At 37.2% G+C, this 20675-nt stretch overlaps 1 protein-coding gene across 1 annotated transcript in view; it reads left to right on the top strand.

The window, feature by feature from the left end:
* APLF (aprataxin and PNKP like factor) overlaps positions 1-8134 on the top strand; it is a 102361-nt gene extending 94227 nt beyond the window's left edge. Inside the window, exon 10 of the mRNA XM_054586868.1 lies at positions 7269-8134. Coding sequence (XP_054442843.1) covers positions 7269-7465 — 197 coding nt within the window. The 3' untranslated portion in view covers positions 7466-8134. The remainder of the gene's footprint in view (positions 1-7268) is intronic.
* Positions 8135-20675: the final 12541 nt, after the last annotated feature.

Genomic DNA, 20675 nt, shown 5'->3' with positions numbered 1-20675 from the left:
CTTCTGTATAAAGAACACATTTTTATAACAATTGATTTTTTAAGAAAATCTTTTTATTTCATTGGAAGGACAATTTTTTAAAAAGTATAGATATTATTAAACAACAGTTTAGCCTTATATTTTCAAGGGTTGTTATGTGGCAGTATAATTAGAATATCTCTTCTACTCTAAAACCTATAAATTAAGGTATCTGGAGTATTTCAAATACTAATTTAAATCTTAAGGTCTCATATTTTTTAATTTAGCAACATCTGATACAGATTTCTGGCATATTTTTCTTATTTCCAAAATCCTTAAAGTTTAACATTACCCAAGATCTTAATCTTACTTATGTAGTGGTTCATTTACTCAGACACTCATTTATTGTATGTCTAAGTGCAGAGTTATGGAGACACAGGAAAATGAGCTCTAGCTCTACACGCTTCTGGTGAGATTAACAGGTGTCCAACCTGCGGCCCACAGGCCGCATGCAGCCCAGGATGGCTATGAATGTGTCCCAACACAAAATCGTAAATTTACTTAAAACATTGAGGGTTTTTTTGTTTGTTTTTGTTAGTGTTTGTGTATTTAATATGCGGCCCAAGACAACTCTTCTTCTTCCAGTGTGGCCCAGAGATGCCAAAAGGTTGGACACCCCTGCCAGGTAAAACCTGGGAGCAAGGAGAAGGAGCACTTTGTGCTGGGGCTATCAGGGTACATTTTAAGTTAACTTGGTCTTTAAGGTGGTAGGATCCAATCACCTTTGTTTCTTAGCTTGTGGTAGATGGGTGTAGGACATCTCAGACAAAGTGAATAAATAGATCAATCAAGGTATAAAACGGTAAGTTGTGTTTGGAATTAGCAAGTGGATTGGTTTAATTGGCATGAAGTTTCTGTAGTTACTGTGGAGGATACTAACAGGATGTATTTAGGCCAGATTATAAAATAGAAGCTCTCAAAGGCTGGAACACACGTGTGGATGCATCAGTAAATAATGGTGAGCTAGTATTTTACCAAAATGAGGCTGGTGACGATGAACATCCTGGACTAGTGTGGTGGAAGCCTGGAGGTAAGCTACGTAGTTGAAAAAAAGGGCCAGAACTAGGCCACCATGAGAGTGGAAAGGTGGGACTGAATAAAAGTGAGATTTTGAAGCAAGACTCAATAAGATTTGCCAACTGATTGAGGAAATAGAGATGACATTTACAGATAATAGAGATAAGAAGGAAGGACTATGTAGATTTTTTTTGTAAATTTAAACATTGATGTGGGGTATCATAACATAATGAGACAATATAATTTAATATCATATACCAAGTACTATAGTATTTCATGGTATAAAACAACTACATTAAACTCTTACTACTTAATTTCTGATTTGTAGCACTCCTAAAACATTTCAGCCTATAAGGTTCTTCCACATATGTAACAATTTACATAGTGTGTTCTGTTTTTGTAGGTGTGGCTGTTCTCATACTTTTAAGCTTCTTGTATATCTAATTGGCTTAAAATTTCACTAGCTCTCCATACTTTTACTAAGTGCTGTGGTCTCAGCACAAGATATTGAACACAAGAATAATTGGTGCCAGGAAATTTTTATTATAAATATATATATAAATAAATATAAATATATAAATAAATATAAAATTTATTTTTTTAAGCTACCTTACCCATTGACAGCATTTAAAAGAAATTGTCTCCAGAATTTTATCACCTGATTATTGGAGGCATTCTTTCTGGCTCTTATTATTATATAATATGCATCATTCTTCTAGGCGATCAGTACCAATCATGGTTGAAAATTTAAAAGGTTATACTAATAATAATATTAAAATTTATCTAGTTCTGCAAGTGTATGTACACATGTACATATATATATATATATATTTTTTCTTCAGAAGTAAAACCCAAAAGATCTAGAAAGAAAACTATTAAGAAAGGTTAGTGGAATTTAAATAAAATTGTACAAAAGTTTAGTGGAATTTAAATAAAATTGTATAAACTGCTATTTGGTGTGGAGAAAACTAAGAGGTTTTAGAATATGAAATAAGCTAGAGCAATAGTATTTTAAAAAAGAAAGAAACTTCATGTATTATACAGAAGATCAGAATTACACAAACTGCTTTTTCAAAGCTAAAATACAAGTATCCAACTAGCAGCTTGGTACATTACAAAGATGAGTCTTTACCAGTTAAATGAAGCTTTTAAAAAAACTACTCAGTCTTTTTTATGTAGTAAATTTTTATCTTTAGAGATATTGGCCTAAATAGTTTTTATGTAGTGAAAATTAATACCCTAATTCAGTGAATTTTAACCTTTTTTTAATCTCATAGCTCACATAATTACTAAAATTCTGTGGCATACCAAAAATGTATCTGAAAAAAAAATAGGTGTAATTTTGATTCATTCACACCAGATAGCTATTGCTGTATTGGCTGTTGTCATTTTTTTATTTGACAATCTAAAGGAAAAAAATAATAAAGGTAAAGAGGTCAGTGCCCCTGACTAAATAGTCAGTTACTGCATGGTTTAAAATTTTTTGTGGCACACTGGTTGAAAATTGCTGCCCTAGACCTAAGATTTACTAGGAAAGAAAGGAAAATAATACCTGAAGAATTATCAATGTTAAGCAATAAATCTGCTATTAAGCAGCTGTCATCTTACATCCTACATCAAAAAACTGTTTGGAAAAACCAGCAACCTGGAAAGATCTTTTCTCCATATAAAAATCATCATTTCTTTCAACATGCATGTGACACTGTACTCTTCAGTAGCTCTGCAGACTTCATTCTTGGGATATGAACTGACAGTGAAATTTTAAATTGTAAAGGAAATGTTAGATACAAATTTTGGTATTATCATCCTGATATTACAAATTCCTCTGTATAATTAGAAAAGTCAGAAATTACCACATGTAAATACCAAATAATAACATTGTTGTTTTAAACATGTTAAACAGTTTGCTATTTTTCTGAAGGTTGTTATTTTTCATTATCATGGTTGTCCATCAGTTTTTAAAAATAAGTAATGGCTTATTTCTCTTGTGCTGCTTTAAAGAAGTCAAACTATCAACCCATCCCCATGTGTTATATTACTTCAGTGACCTGCAGAGAAAATGAAAATTTCTACTTTGGCCTTAAAATTAGAATTTTGGAGTCAGCAAGGATCTTTGAGGTCATTTAATCACTTAATGTTCCTTTGATTCATAGATAAAACAATTTACAAACACACTTATAACCCAGACACCACACAAAACAAAAAAAACTCCACAAAAAATACATATACCAGATAAACACCAATGAAGCACACATACACAACGATTATACAGAACACACACCCCACACAAGCACACACAGTGCACAATTCATACAGAACACTAAGACACACACCATACAAATACATATAACATAACACCACAAACCATACAAAACACACATACCACACAAACACAACACAAAAACACACTACACAAGTAATCAAATGAAAATATAACACAAATACCACACAAACACACATATCTCACACACACATACTCCATAAGCTCTACAACAGCACAGACCACACAAGCATGCAACATACTGCATATACATATTAATCAGAAAAATACCATTTGCTTCTTTAAAAAACTGTTTATATCAGATCACCATTTACATTGAACATTCATGTTCTTTTAATTTCCAGTAGATTTTCCACAGAACTAAATAGTGTGATGCCACTAAAAAAGCCTATATATAACATCTTCTTATATTTCCATTAGCTTATTTGAAATATAACTATAGAGTATGTCTGAGCAAGTGAGCTTGCTTTTTCCTAAGTCAATTTTGAGTTTATTTTCTCCTTGAGTTTATTTTTCTTTTTCTTAAATCATGCTATTTAAGTGAAAAGCAAGGACCTACAACCTAGATTACTCTGTCCAATAAAGCTAACTGAAGGACAGATAAAGTGCTTCCCCGACAAAGTAAAGGTAAAGGACTTCATCATCACCAAGCCCTTATTATACGAAATGTTAAAGGGACTTACCTAAGAAAAAAGAAGATCAAAACTATGACCAGTAAAATGACAACAAAAAAACAAAACCAAACTAAGCAAAGAACTAGAATAGGAACAGAATCATAGATATGGAGAACATTTGGAGGGTTATCAGCTGGGAGAGGGAAGGGGGAGAATGGGGGAAAAGTATAGGGGTTTAGAAGCGTAAATGGCAGGTACAAAATAGGGGGATGTTAAGAACAGTATAGGAAATGGAGAAGCCAAAGAACTTACGTGCACAATCCATGGACTTGCACTGCGGGGAGGAGGGTACCACTGAAGGGAGGGGGGTACTGTGCAGGGGGGGCAAAGGGGGAACAATGGGGACAACTGTCATAGCATAATCAATAAAGATAAACTTAAAAAAATCAAGAGACACATAAAGGGGAAAAAAAGACTTTTTGTTGGGTTAGGGGGATAGACGGCCACATAAGAACAACAATAACTAGCATGAAGAACATTACAAACATTCTAGGTAAAGAGAAGAAGCCTTGTTACCCTCTGAGGGAAGAGCATGCCAGCAGCAGACGTGGTGACTTCAGAAGCCCCAGAGCTGATCATGGCTGGACTATTCAAGGAGCAGCAAAGAGAGGGTAGAAATGAACAAAAAGAGTAAGTAAAGGGTGGCAGATGAGATGAGATGAAAGTTATCAGTAGGCCAGTTTGTAGAGTCTTGGAGACTCAGTTCTACAAGTAAGGACTTTAGATTTTATTCAGAGTGAGATGGGAAGCTATTGGAAGGTTTTTTGGCTTCTTTGTAAAGAACAGACAAGAGCAGAAGCAGGGGAACCAGTTAAGAGGATATTGGAATAGGCCAGGAAGGTGATCATGGCATTGGGACTAAGGTGTTGGAATGGATGTGGTGAGAAGTAGTGGATATATTTCGATGGTAGAGCCAACAGGATCTCTTGACATGTTGAATGTTGGGTTTTCAGTGGAGGGTATTCAAGGATAACTTTAAGGTTTCTTACCTAAGCAACTGGAAATTGGAGAAGGCATATACTACGACTGGTAAGAGAATGACTAGATTTGGATGAAGCAACTCAAGAGCTGTGTTCTGGAAATGTCAGATATCAGATGCCTGTTAGCCATCCAAGTAGCAATAGTACATAGTCAGATAAATGAGACTCTGGAATTCAGGCATTGATCAGAGTTTAAGATTAAATATGTGAGCCCTGACCAGTGTGGTTCAGTTGGTTGGGTGTTGTTCTGCAAAGCAAAGCGTTGCCGGTTCAATTCTTGGTCGGTGTACGTGCCTGAGTTGCAAGTTCGGTTCTCAGTGAGGGTGTACTGATCAATGTTTCTCTCCTGCTCTTTCTCTCTCCCTTCCCCTCTCTCTAAAAGTAAATACATAACATTTTTTTTAAAAGATTAAATTTGTGAGTTTAGGATATAAGCCTGGATGGATTCATCTAGCCTGAAACTTTCGCATTCCAAAATTTAGAGTTTGGGAAGATAAAGAAGGTCCAAACAAAGGAGACTGAGAAGAAACAACCAATAAAGTGGAAGGACAACCTGAAGTTGTTTCAGCTTTATGTATATTTTTCTTGAAATATGCTAAAAAATTAAATGAAAGGAAACTCTTGATTGAGCTGTCATTAGTTATACACACACACACACACACACACACGCGCACACACACACTTCCAAGAGCAAAACAGGCAAATACAGAGATACTGTTGTTTTTTGCCTCTTCACTCCCCACCCCATCTACAGACTACCCTCTAACTGTTTTTTACATGTACTCCATCATAAAAGTTATGTGCGGAATTGATATTGGCTACACATAAAACATGCCCTCAAGATGTTGAAGGAGATAAGAAGTGTATACAGATACTTACAGTACAAGATTTCACTTAAGGAACTGGTGGGATTCGAACGCTAGTAAGAATTGTGCAGATTATTATGTAGCCCCGTTTAGCCTTGGCTACCAAGAAACACAGGGAGAAATTTGATGCTCAATTTATGATAATTATGTTAAAAATTGAGATTGACATATTTATGTTTTACCTTTTATGTTTTTAATTTCTACTTTTATTTGTATTTTTACCTCTATTATTATTATAAGCTGTCTCAAATCTTCTCTGGAATAAGTAGTGATATTAAGAAAAATATAAATGTCTGGGTTAAGAAAATTAAGAGGACATATAAATTACTTCCTTTGTCATCATTTTCATTTTTCCCCATTAAATTCCATGACTTGCATTTAAGTTATATCTGTCTATTGCATGTGAACATTTTAGGAAGAGGTCAACTAAAGCATACGTAAAAGTATGGACGTTGATATTTATATCCACACATTTGCTCTTCCCAGGGATTGTCCTCTGCCATTCAGAAGATTTCCAGATAGAATGGCCCTACTTGTCTCTTAAATGCTCCTCATCACCCCGGCGTCTTTCACCACCTTATTTTAAACCAACTCTGTTGCTCACTGTGGAAAGAATATAAAACAGAGAGGGACGAGGGAAGAAATTAATTTGGAGACAGAAGAATTCCAGTATTATAACAATAATTAGAAATCCATAAATTCTAATGTCTGTCTCCATAGTAATCTTACTTTTAGGATGAACTGTTGAATATCATAGATTTATAAACTAAACTTTCCAAAGTATATAAACTTGTATCTTCTCATTTGATCACAGTCCTTGTGTGTCAATCAGATTGTGCTACGTTTGCTGTGATAATCCCCAAATTTCAGTGCCTTGCACAAAAATGAGATGTATTTCTTCATGTTCCAGCTGCCTCTTGGCTGCGGCCTTGGCCCAGCTTGGATTCAGGCTGAAGGATCAGCCACTATGTGGGACACACTGTTCTCACAGCAGGAGGGAATAACAATAGCAGAACCCCAGAAAGGCTCTGATAGCTTCTCCTTGGAAGGGCACACACCACTTCCACTCACTTTTTTTGGCCAAGTCTAGTGTTACTGGGGGTGGAGAACTGCAATCATATCACAGGGAGGGGGGGCGGTGAATAACTAGGACCAAAATCTGCCATCCCAGAATGTAGGGTAGCCTGGATATGATTACAATATTATGAAAGAGCCATTCTTATGAATCTCATGGGACATTTTAGTCTCAGGAGCCTCATGGTAGTCCCCTAAAATGATCATTTTAATCCCCTTTTTAGACATTTGTGGTGATTAGCTATTTATTAAGTAAAATTAACTTTTCTTGATGGAGAAGGACATTTTACAGTTAGCCATCTCTAATTTCAGGTTGAGTGGCAATTCATGTTTTGGGTACAAAACTTCTGTTTTCCAGGGAGAAGCATTGCCGGTGAAGACACTGGGCAACCCAATGAGCATGGCCTGAACGACAGCTTTCTAGATGCTGAGGAAGAAGAGTATGAGCCCACAGATGAAGATTCTGACTGGGAGCCGGGAAAGGAGGATGAAGAGAAGGAAGATGTAGAAGAGCTTTTGAAAGAAGCAAAAACGTTTATGAAAAGAAAAAAGTAACTTTTTTCTGCAGTAATACATGGCTCACGTTTACTCTTTATGGAAAAACATTCAGGAACTAAGGAGGCACTTAAATGATAACTGTTTTCCTTTCTATAGTTATGACTTTACTATTGATTCATTGCAAATGAAACACTGAAATGTCAGCCTTCAGTGTAGTGTATGGAATTTGTTTTGTCGCTTTGCTTTTTCTATCCTATTTAAAGCATCTAGAAATGGAAAGTAGAGTTAAAGAGCAGTAATTGATATTTTTCACGTACCTTGTCTGTTGGTTATAAAAAGCCATAGGTTGCACAAAACTTTGGTCTTTTTTTGTTGTTGTTTTCCAAAGATTCTGTCCTTATTGAAAACTATGCAAGTATAACCAGGCAAATTACATCATGGGTGGAAAAGCATGCCTCTTTTCATTGCTGTTGAAGTAATTCTTCAAGCAGGACCAGGCTTTAAAAAATGACAGCCATCATATAATAGCTATTATTTTTGTAGTATCCTAGATACAAGCTTTGCACTTCATTTACTACTTTTACTCTGAAACCTGGGGAAATTAGTACCAAAATGGATACCAAAAATAGATTCAATAAGGCTATAGAGGAGAAATGTTTACCACAGAGGGAAAGTTATTTTGTGCCCCAAAAAACAAATCTAACCAACGTGGAATTTTGAACTATCTTGAACAGATTAAAAGAATCCTAATAAGAAAAACGTTGAAATTGTAAACTATGTAGAAATAAGCAACAGTGAGAGTATTATGTTACATATCAAGTAAGATGTACTTGAAGGAGGATAATACTATATAGCCCTAAATGTATTTTATATGTTAGGAAAAAGTTACAGATAAATGAACTAAGTATTTAACTCAAGAAGCTAGACAAAAACATCAAAATCCAAGAAAAACAGGACAAATAAAGTAAAAATTTGAAATAAAATATTTTAAAAAGCAGTAGACTTGATCAAAAAGACACAAAAATATATTATTTGACATAATTGATAAAATAGATGCTAGGTTAAAAAAAAGACATTAGAAATGAAAAAGGTTAGAATTCTAAACACCGATGTAAGGGGATATGTACAACTTCATGTCAATGATTTTGTAAATATAGATAAATGACTTTCCATAAAAATATAATTTACCAAAACTTACTTTAAAATATATTGTAAAAATCTGAATAGATCAGTAACTATAGAGGAAATGGAAAGTATTCAAAGATCTGCTCTTATTATGGTACTAGATCTGAGTATTACATGTGATATAATAAAAATTTAAAAGATGTGAGAGACTTGCATAAATGGAGATGCACACCGTATTTCTAGAAAAAGAAATACAATGCTGAAATACATGTTAATGAGCTTGATTGTAGTAATCATTCCACAGTGTATACATATATCAAACTATCACATTGTGTACCCTAAATATATATGATTTTATTTATCAAGTACAATAAAGTAAAAAAGAAAAATTCTCCTTAAATTAATTTGTAAATTCAGTTGCAATCCCAATTAAAATCTCAGATTCATTACAGTATTACAATCTAAAGTTTTTACAAGTTTTCAATTCTAAAATTAATTTTAAAGAAAAAAATGCACTAGACAAATAATTTTTGAACACAAACAATGGGGAGACTTTACTACTTCATCAAAATGTGTATATCAAAAAAACAGCTACAAATGCTCTTTAAAAATAATTATGGCAACAATGCAGGACAAGACAAATAGATGAATAAAACAGAATAGAGACTGCAGAAATAGACCCAGGTATATATATATATATATATATATATATATACACAAAAATTTAATTTATGATAAAAGTGTAATTTTAAACCCATTGGGACAAGTTGAAGAAATTATACTTGTCTCAGATTCTGAAAAACAAAATGCAAAAAATTAAATACCTGGGGAAAATAAAATATTGGAAGGGAGCCTAAAATATTTCCCTCATCTAATGTTGAGAAAAGCCCTTCTAAGCAAAACCCATACCACATAATCTATAACCAAAAAATGGACATACTTTACTCATAAAAATTAAGAAACTTGTTTTAATACAGCAGCAGAGTATGAAAATATTTGCAGCACATGTATACACATAGAAAGCTACAAACAACGTTAAAAAAAATGGACAAGAGACATGAACAGGCGATTCACAGCAGATAAACATTTTGTCAGTGTGTCTGTGAAAACTCAACCTTGATTTTACACAGGTACAAATTAAAATGATGAAATAGTTCTCAACTGTCAAGTTTTTAAATCTAAAGTATTGAAAACTTCCAGTGGTGACAAAGAAGTGTTAATTGATCAAGACTTTCTGGAAGACAATTTATCCATAGCTATAAATATTTAAAACACATGCCCTTTGGCTCAACTGCTCCTGTTTTAGGAAACGATCCCACAGGAACATTTGTGTCTGAGTATAAAGATGACTTTACTGAGAAGTCCACTGTAGCTCTGTCTGCAATTAGAGAAAAAAAGAAAAAGGAAGAGCCCACATTTCCAGCAATAGGGAAATGATTAAATAATTATGTGGCAGCCAAATTATGGAATATTATGCAGCCATTAAAAAAATGAGGTGGTCTTATGTAGCAATATGGAAAGCTCTCCAAGAAATGCTATTTTAAAAAAGGAACTCATTGAATAATAAACTCAGTATGATTGTATTTATGCTAATAAGGAGTACCTGTATGTATTTATTTAATATGAATAGGAAAAGACCAGGATACAGATAACTGTTCACAGTACAGGACTTACCTGGGAGTATGGAAATGGATGTGGGAGGGAGAGGGGAAGAAGGGCGGAAGGGTGGACTGTCAAATTCAATCTACACACTAATGTATTGCCTGAATCTTGTAACAAGAATATATTCAAGAAAACCATTTAACTGGTAAAAAATGTAGGAGATTCTATGGATTCCAGGCATACCCCATGTCGTGGATGTGAAACAGTGGATTCCCTAGTCCAAATCTGATGGAGAGAGCAGTTTTCGGGATAAAAATTAAAAGCTGAATTTCCTCAGCTTTTTCCAAGTGCCAGGCACTTACCAAGATAACCCTGTAAGGACTGTCGGGTGGGGAATTCAGGGAAGAGGGAGGTGCAGATCATTTTAAGGAAAGACAGGATGAAGCGGCTAGAACTGCGTCTTCACACTTTACCCTAAAAGAAACTTCTCGCCTTCTCCTGGGATCCCTTGGCGTCTCCAATGGTCAGCCTCTGTCATGAACACTGAATGCCCTGGGTTCTCCTGGGTGCCTTGGTGCTTGGACTCCACTGTGTCAGCATCACTAGACCAGCAGGTGAACGCCCAGATCATTGCTATTCTCTGTACGATATTACAGTAGGACAAGGTGAAAAGCCAGGATGTTTACACCTCATGGTGCTGCCCCATGGATATGGAAATGCAGGTTGAAGAACAAGAGCTAATTAGGACTCTGAACAATCCTCACCCCACCCCAGTCAGTGCTCAAGTGGGAAGTCCAGCATATTCCACACTTACGTCAATGCTATATAACTTAATGGAAGTATAGCATTAAAATCCATCCCTTTTGTTTTTGAAAGGGATTTTATTGTTCCAAAACTGAGATTAAGCAAACTGTGTGCCCAGCACTCTAACCCAAAATTACACACTAGAGAAATTTGCCTGCCTTTGACCGTGTTACTATTAAGTGCAGGTGTGTCCAATCAATAGCCACAGAGCAATCTGCCTGCTGTTTTCTTCTTAGATGTAGCACTTGTTGTTTCTGATTCATTGTTTGACGTCTCAAGATGGCACCAATCATCCAGCCATGCTTACATAGCCACCATGCCGCCTGAAAAAGAGATGACCCTTTTGTGACTCAGCACATTTACAGGTGTGTGAAATAAACAAGTGTCTGAAATTAGCAGTCTGGATATTTATGTAAACATTCCCTAGTCAAGGACAGATGTTTGTTCTCCCCAAATTTTGTTTTTCAAACTGGCACCTTTACTATCGTCCCCCAAACCAGTAAAAATGATAGCACTTCACCTAAGACATTTCGTTTCAACAAAACAGATAGCACTCCTGTCTGAATGATAGTGTGAAGTTCATGAAATTCCTGCAGCTCTACTCAACACACCATCAACGACACCGACAGCCACCCCCAGCTCATTTTAAAGAAATTTTGGCCCTGGCTTGTGTGGCCCAGTGGATTGGGTGCTGGCCTGTAAACCATAAGGGTCCCTGGTTTGATTCCCAGTCAGGGCACATACCTGGGTTGAAGGCCAGGTCCTCAATAGGAGGTGTGGGAGAGGCAACCACACATTCATGTTTCTCTCCTACTCTTTCTCCCTCACTTCCCCCCTCTAAAAATAAATAAATAACTTTTTTTCTTTTTTTAAAAAAAGAACTTTTGAAGTTTCCTTAATGGAAGCTGCCCAATCATGGTGAGACCATTCCGGGGGCTGAACCTCCGGGGCAGGTCCTGGCTCCATGATCCCGCCTCTCCGACCACATCGGGGTGAGCCCAGCCCCCAACCTGGCCCATCAGGTGCTCCCTCAGGCAATCTGTTCAGCATAAGGACGGAGAGGAGTCACAGCTGGGGCACTTGACACTGCAGCACTTTGGGGACCAGCTCCCCAAACCTCCACTGCAGAGTCTTCAGAGATGTGTCGTGACTGGTCAACCTTTCCTTTCATTCAACTACCCAGGATCTACTTTTATTTTCCTTGAGCTAGTCAGAATTGATTGTTTGCTACATCTAGCAAAAAGAAAAAAATAAATTACTACATTACAGTGTAAAGTGTTATTGAGCTGTGTAATCAATAGTACAGTTTTCATATTAATTAAGGAAAGGTTAGTCGTTAACTGTTACAATCTTTCTTTTTCTGTTCTCTCCAAAAGTCAGTAATTAAGGAGTCAGACTGAGATAGAAGTGTTGAAAAGTTAGTGTTTATCTTTTTAAGATTTGATACAATGTTGCAACATGAATTTCAGGCATTTTGCTCAGTAATGAGCCTACTTGTCCCAGATTTGGGGCAAATTTGACATGGGAGAAATTTGAATATGAACTGAAGTTTAGCCTGTTTTACAGGTGCTGTTTCAATGCATCCTAAGCTCAAATGTGTACAGGGGTTCCTTAAAGGAAAAAAGTTCTACAAGATCTTTTCTCCCCAGTGTGGGGAGGGCTGCTCCAGCATTTATTTAGCTTGTTTTTAGAGATTTATGTTCTAGCTTTAAACTGCCACAGTCAGGAGGGGAAAAAAATAGTGACTCTAATTTATTATTAAACAGTAAATAAACAGCTATGAGTACATAGAGATATTACTACTATTAATTTTCTGAAGCAAAAGTAAGGGAAAACTTGTTTTTACTAACTCCTTACTCTGGAAATTTTAAAGAAACATATATCCTGCCTTTGGGAAGGAACTGTATTTCATCCTCAGCAGATGTTCATCGCCAGCTAAAAAAAATGGAGAAGGAATGAGGAAAACACCATTTTCTAATCCCACAATGTACTAATTTATTCAGGCAAGGATCATCAATAAACTCTGAAAAATAACATCCCATAGATAACTTACAAATGAAAAAGGGTAAGTTTATGCTGGAGACATCAGTGCCAGCTACCGATAATAGGAGGGCCTGACTTTATGATCCTCCAAAGCAATGTTCTTGCCAAAAATGTTTTACTGAATTGAATCAAGCCTTTGAATCTAACTCTCAGAAAACAGGAAATATAGCAGATAGAGGAACATGGCAAGCAACACCACAATGAAATAATCAGATAAATACAAAATGTGAGCCATTCTGCCTGGTTTCTTAAAAAAGAAAATGTTCTAAAAAGATAAATGGGGACCCCTCTAGACTTCAAGGGGATGAAAAATTGTCACTACTACATACAATGTATGAATCTTAATTTGATCCTTTCTTGGGGAAAAAAAGCTATAAAAGATAGTTTTAGGACTATGGGAGAAATTTGAATATGAACTGAATATTAGATTATGTTAGGAAATTATTGTTAAAATTTCCTGGACTATGATAAGAGTATATTGATTCCTAGGGAGAATGTTCTTAATTGTAGGAGATACAAGCTGAGGTGTTTATAGCTCTAGTAGCATAATATTTTTATCTTATTTTCATTTGGTTCCATTTATGCACACATACACAGATAATGCAAATATGGCAAAAATGTTAATGTTTAATTTAGCTGGTGAGTATCCAAATAGTCATTATACTACTATTTAAACTTTTGTGTGTTTGAAAAAAATTTTTTAAACCTTAGAACAAAATAAAGGAAAACATGGGGGTGATTTCTTAAATAATAAAAGAAGATGATGTATAGCTCTAGCTTAGTTAACCTGAAAACAAAAGAATCCTATGTTAAAAATATTGATTATTTCAAGTTGACTTCATCCTTTTAAAATTTTAATCTGTGTTTTAGAGTGCGTATAATATATTAATATAGTGGTGAATTAAATACTTTATGTCAACTATTTACATAAATACTTGATATAAAGAAATATACTGGTACCTGCTTAAAATTTCTTGCTCCTGCAATGTTCAATCAAAAGTATTTGGAGACTACTTTCACGCTTACAGTGCCTCATGTTTCTAGGACAACTTTGAGCTCCCACCAAAGCAGGTAGAATGGCCATGTTGCAGGGTTGTGGAGCAGAGAGAGCACAGGCAGAGCGCCCAGTCAGGGGGGATGTGCCAGGCAGTGCCTTGATAAGGTTTGGGAGTGTTTTCTTGGGCTCCCACTTAAGCATCAGAAGTTGGGAATGTGGTTGCGCCAAGATTAAGCCAAGCTGGAAAGAGCTCTCTAGATTGCATTTCTCTCTCTTCAAAGACTTTCACTTTGTCCCAGTGGAAATTTGGAGTCCATGTAATGTACTCAAGATATTCTCTACAGCTTGGTTCCCCAAACCAAGGCTCATGGGAAGACAATACTATGGTCTTCTGGGGAAAGTATTAAGATTTGTGCTCACTCTCCTAATGATGTCCCTTAACCCGCACATCCCACATTAAGGAAGATGACTTGGTCGTGGGAGAAGGCTGGCACAGGCACAAGACTGGATAATGCAGTTAAAAGATTAAGTGTCACATTGCTGGTCTCCATGTGGTTCTTTGGGTAACAAATTCTTCCAACTGTCCACAAGCACATATGGGCTCTTTCCTCTTTCATGTAAGTCCCAGATGCCAAGTGCCCGGACTACAGGAAATGGAGTTCTGTTTTCAGTCTAGGAAAGAAACTAGGAAATTGGAGTGGTCAGAGGACAAAAAGAGAGGAGGGGATTGCCTGAAAGTCAGAAGGTGTCTCTCCCTTCCTCAGATGTCCTGAACAGACTTACATATCCAACAGGAGCCTTTCCCAGCTGGAATACTGATTCTCTAGGATGTTTATAGGTGAGACTCAAAAAGGAGGACAGTGATGAAGTAAGCTTGTAAAATGCTGAATTAAATGAGCTTCTCCCTCTGAGATACGTCATAGCCCTGCATGAACAAATTTGTACATGAATCTTCCAAATTGGGTTTATAGTATTTACTGTTTCTGAAACTTATATAAACATAATTTTTTCTGGAGCTTTCTAGAAAATCTAGAATACCCATTTGCTCTTTCATTCAACAAATACAAGGGGGCACCCCAAAAACCTGGAATTTATTTATTAAAAATTGTGTATTTATTCTTATATGTCTAAATTTCAGTCACCTTCAAAGTACTCTCCCAAAAAACTCTTATTGAGATGTTTTTTCCACTGCTCAAAACAATTTTTGAACTCATCAATTTTTAGTGCTTCTAGATGCCTTTTAATACTTCTGCCATTACTTGTTTTACCTCTTCAACATAGGCAAAATGTTTCTCTTTGAGGACTGTTTTCATCCAGAGAAACAAACAAAAAAGTTGCTTGGGGTAAGATCAAATAATAGGGAGGGCGGGGCATGGGGGTCGTGCCGCTTTGGGTCAAAAACTGCTAAACACTCAGCTCGGTGTGAGCTGGTGCACTCATAAATCTCCCATCGTGAAATGGGCTAACAAGTTAAAAGGGTCTTAAAAAAAAAAAATCACTGAAGCCAAACGCAGCCTCTCACAACACCAGCTGGTACACTGATACAGACGGGTCCCTAGAACACTCATTTAATGGGGGAAGCCTGTATTATAAGGCGTTCACCCTCCAGAAGATAATTCCAGTTTTTTTTTAGGCCCCCTCATATAGTTTAGTGGCTATAACTGTGGTAAATGTTATTCTTGGCACTGAAGATGCAGAAATAAATAAGACAACGTTTTTCCCAAATAAAGCTTATGTTGAGATAATAGCACATAAATCAAGAAAATAGGGACTGTGGTAGTGGAGTAGTAAGTGCTGTAAAAATAAAGCAGGGGCTAGAGACAGAGAGTCGGGGGAGGGGTCTGGTGGCGGGTGGGCGTGGCAGTAGCTATTTTAGAAAGTGTCTCTCAGGAGTAATATTTGAGTAGAGACCTGAGTAAAACAAGGCAGTAACCATGTGACGATCTAGGGAAAGTGTGTTCTCAACACAGGTAATAAATATGAAAGCCACAAGGCAGGAGGAAGCTTGGGGAATTCCAGAAACATCAAGCAAGAGCTGCCTAAGGTAGAATGAGCAAGGTGGAGAGGAGGGGTAGGGGACAAGAGGGGTAAGAGAGCTCTGCATTTGGTAGACGTAGGCAGGAGCCAATCACGGGGCTCTTCAGAGAAGATTGAGCATTTAGGGGATTTTGCAGACAGCAGACTGTGATTACAGAGGGCAAGTATTTGGGGTTGGGAAGGAGTGAGAAACTTACTCCTTACATATTGAACACACAGGGTAAGGTACTAGGTGGGAAATGAATGACCTGACATCTTGAACTTCACTGAGGCAAACAGGAGTGAGATGCATGATGGGATAAATCCGATGGCAAATAATTAGCTTTGCTTGCAGCTGCTGACTTGGATTGGTCTATGGGCAGCTGAGGCTTGTGTCGTCCTGAAGGAGGGAGGAGGAAGTATTGCCAGGGCCATTGAGAGCTCTCTGGGACTCCTTTACTTCTATCTGAGGGCCCTGTCCCGGTAGGGAAAAGCCTTCATCCCAGGTGCGTCATGTGAGTCTAGTGTCCATGAGTGCAGGCACTTTTCCTCACACAATGCTTAGCTCCATGCTGTATAAATAGCTGACCCCCCTCGGGTAATGTTTGTCCCAGTGAACTGAGTTTAGATCTTGTGAATTTGAGAAAATGAATACTCGTGAAGAAAAAGCAACTTGCACTATAGCCAACAAACCCAAGTATCAACTGAGACAAAGTTAAATCTTTAACATGAGAATTATTATAAACATTTCTATCATAATCATTAATAACACCCAAATTATTAAAATTTAAACCATTTCAAATGCAAATAATGAAGACCTTGTGTTCACATCAATTAAATGTGTTACTACATATGTGCTGATATATATATGAGATATTAAACTTTAAGATCTTTGGTGTTAGGTGTGCATTTGAACGTTTGTATTAATTTTTAAAGTTATGACATTTCTATCTAATTCAATCTAACTTAAAACAGTCTCTGTGTCCCTCATTACACTGAAAAAATTAAAAACTTTTGAAAATGCGATTAATCATGACCTTTAAGTAGTTTCCTGAATTGACAACAGGTTAGCTAATATTCCTGAACTTTTCTACATAGCTCATTAACGCCCTGTAGGCATTAACCTCAAAAAGCATTTCTTTCATCATGATGACTAGAGAATATGTATTGGATGAAAGTAATAAAAGTATCATTGTCATTTCATTTTATTGCTGGAAGAAGCTTTTGAATTTATTGAGAAGTAACATGGGCTGTGGAAGAATTTTGGCTATAATTTTAGTCATTATGGATTGCTTCCTCTGTTACGACCTCATGTGTAAAGAACATTCATCAGTAGCTAGGCAATAACTTAATCTGAAAGAAATGTTGGGGTATAAACATCAAACAATACTGAAATTTTATAATATGCTTAAATTTTCACTGTTTTGAAAAATCAAAGAAAGACAAGCTAATCACAACATAAAACCACCGTCAGGTCATTACTAGTAACTTCATATGGAGTAACCTGGTCCCATTTTGCAATTAGTAAATTAAATATTAGAGAGTTTAAATGAAGTCTTCAAAGTTAGAGAAAAAATTAGTAACACCCATGGTTCTCAGGGGATGGCGGGTGATTTAGGCCTTTCCCTCATTCATTCTGTTGTCAACAGCTCAAGTACTCACTACAAAACTACCAAGTCCCTTCACATTTTGAAGCTGCCCCCGTTAGTAGTGGTGGGCTTGTGGATAGAATCGATTCACCTGATGGCTGGACCAACTTTCTTACATCTAAACTTTAAACAAAACAAAATGAGGTACAACTCAATATAATTTTTTAGAATTATATTTCATTAATTATGCTATAACAGTTGTCCTGATTTTTCCCCCTTTGCCTCCCTCCACCCTGCACCTCCCCCAACTCTGTCAGGCAATTCCCCCACCATTGTTCGTGTCCATGGGCCATGTGTCTAAGTTCTTTGGCTGCTCCATCTCCTTTTCTGTACTTTTCATCCCCATAGCTATTTTGTAACTATCTATTTGTACTTCTTAATCCCCTCACCTCTTCTCCTGCCCATCTGGGAATCATCAAAATGCTCTCTATATCCATGATTCTGCCTCTGTTCTTGTTTACTTAGTTTTGTAGATTCAATTGTTGACAGATATGGGTTGGGTTTTGGGTTTTGTGGTTTTTTTGCCATTTTAGTGTTCATAATTTTGACCTTTTTCTTAAATAAGTTCCTTTAAATATTTCATAGTGTAATAGTTTGGTGATGATGAACTCCTTTAGTTTTTTCTTGTCTGGGTAGCTCTTTATTTAAAAGAGCTAAATGATAGCTTTTCTGGGTAGAGCAATCTTGACTGTGGTCCCTGATTTTCATGACTTTGAATATTTCTTGCCAATCCTTTCTAGCCTGCAAAGATTCTTTTGAGAAAATCAGCTGACATTCTTATGGGAACTCCCTTGTAAGTAACTAACTTCTTTTCTCTTGCTGCTTTTAAGATTTTCTCTTTATCTTTAACCTTTGGCGTTTTATTTATGATGTGTCTTAGAGTGGGAGTCTTTGCATCCATCTTGTTTGGAACTCTGTGCTTCCTGGACTTGCATGTCTATTTCCTTCACCAAATTAAGGAAGTTTTCTTTCACCATTTTTTAAAATAGATTTCCTATTTCTTCCTCTTTATCTTTGCCTTCTGGCACCCCTATGATGCAAATGTTGGACCTCTTGAAGTTGTCCCAGAAGCTGCTTATACTATCCTCATTTTTTTTTATTCTTTTTTCTTCTTGTTGTTCTGATTGGTTGTCTCTTGCTTCCTTATGTTCCAAATCATTAATTTGATTCTCGGTTTCATCCACTCTACTGTTTCCCTGTGAAATGTTCTTTATTTCAATCAGTGTATCCTTCATTTCTGACTGGATCTTTTTTATACTGCTGAGGTCCTAAGTTCCTTGAGCATCCTTATAACCAGTGTTTTGAATTCTGCATCTGATAGATTCTTATCTCCATTTCATTTACCTCTCTTTCTGGAGTTTTGATCTGTTCTTTCATTTGGGCCATGTTTCTTTGTCTCCTCATTTTGGCAGCCTCACTGTTTCTATGTATTAGGTAGAGCTGCTTTGACTCCGTGTCTTGGTAGTGTTGACTAATGTAGTAGGTGTCCTGTAGGGTCCAGTGGCACAGCTTCCCCTATGACCCAAGTTGGGTATTCAAGGTGTGCCCTTCGTGTGGGCTGAGTACACACTCCTCTTATAGTTGAGCCTTGGTTGCTGTTGGCAGGTCAATGGGAGGGATTTACCCAGGCCAGTCCCTGCAAGGATTGGTTATGACCACTTACCACCAACCCCTGCCCTGTGTGGAGGATCAGCTGTGCAGGGGCAGAGTGGTGGTGCTCTGACATGGTCTGTAGCTGTCCACTGAGTGCGCTGGCCCTGTGGTTTCCCACGTGGTGCAGGCCGAGATCAGCCTCCACCTGTGTTTTGTCTGAGGCCACCATACCTGAGCTATAAAGCAATCTGAGATGGCTGCTACTTGTGTTGTGTTGGAGATTCCCAGGTGAAGCCGAGCTATGAATCTAGGTTGGCTGCTGCTAGTGCCAGGCCTGGGGCTAACTGAGGTCAGCTGTTACTGTTTGAGAGGATTTAGGAAGTTGTGCAGGATAATCCAAGACCAGCCATTCATATGGAAAAGCAGCTTGGGTGGGCATGTGAGTTGGGTGGGGCAGAGTCTCTGGGGATCTCCAACGTGGGTCAAACAGTGTTAGCCAGGTTGATGGAATCTCAGATATGGCACCAGCTTGCTGGCTCTGTGGCTCTGTAGGGGGAGGGTTTAGAAAAGGGACAATGGCCTCTACTCACCTTAATGCCAGGCGCTTCAGTTTCTCCCAGTATGTTGGTGCCTCTTAAGCAGCACCCCAGTGCTGGAGCTCAGAATAATGAGTCTGTAGGTAAGTCTGTGTGTGGGTTCTTTAAGAGGCACTACTTCGGGCTTCAGAAGTTTCTTCCACTGACTCAATCTCCACTTGTTTTTGCAATTTAAAGTTGTGGGGACTTTTCTTCCTGGCACTGGAATCCTGGGCTGGAGAGCTGGTGTGGGGCTGGGACTCCTCGCTCCTGAGATATCCTTCCTGAATTTTTATCCACTACACGTGGGTGTGGCACCAGCCCGTTCTGGATCTTCACCCATCCTACCCCATCTGGGTGGATGTGGTTTCTTTAATTCTGTAACTGTCAGACTTCCATTCAATTCAATTTCTGAGTAATGATTGTTTTATATTTTAGTTGTAATTTTGATATGGTTGTGTGAAGAGTCAAGTCATGTCTGTCTACATTGCCATTTTTCTGGAAGTCAAGAAGTACAGTTTTTATCTCATGCTTTGAATTTGCTTCAGAGCCCTACTTTAGAATGTGGACAATCAATGGCACATTAATACAATTATAAGACCTAATGGAAACGTATTGCCTTAGTGAACTAAGGTCTTGTTTGCTAGATTTGCTATTTAAAACAATGGGATAAATCAGTAAGGGAATAAAATAAATGCCAACTTGGTATCATTCTCTTAGTGATAAAGTATTTCTGAAAGTAGAATTCATGATTAAAGATGCAATGACCCTGTCATGCTCATTTCAGCTGGTATTCTGACTCAAAAGGTCTTCCTGCCTCTGTCACTGCCACGTCTGACAGCTGGCTTAATAATTAAATTTAG

Source organism: Pteronotus mesoamericanus, unplaced genomic scaffold (assembly GCF_021234165.1).
Source record: "Pteronotus mesoamericanus isolate MK-2021 breed Mesoamerican mustached bat unplaced genomic scaffold, CSHL_Meso_final contig_98, whole genome shotgun sequence".
Classification (NCBI taxonomy): domain Eukaryota; kingdom Metazoa; phylum Chordata; class Mammalia; order Chiroptera; family Mormoopidae; genus Pteronotus; species Pteronotus mesoamericanus.
Note: the sequence above shows the minus strand (reverse complement) of the source record. Positions and strands in the feature narration are given on the sequence as shown.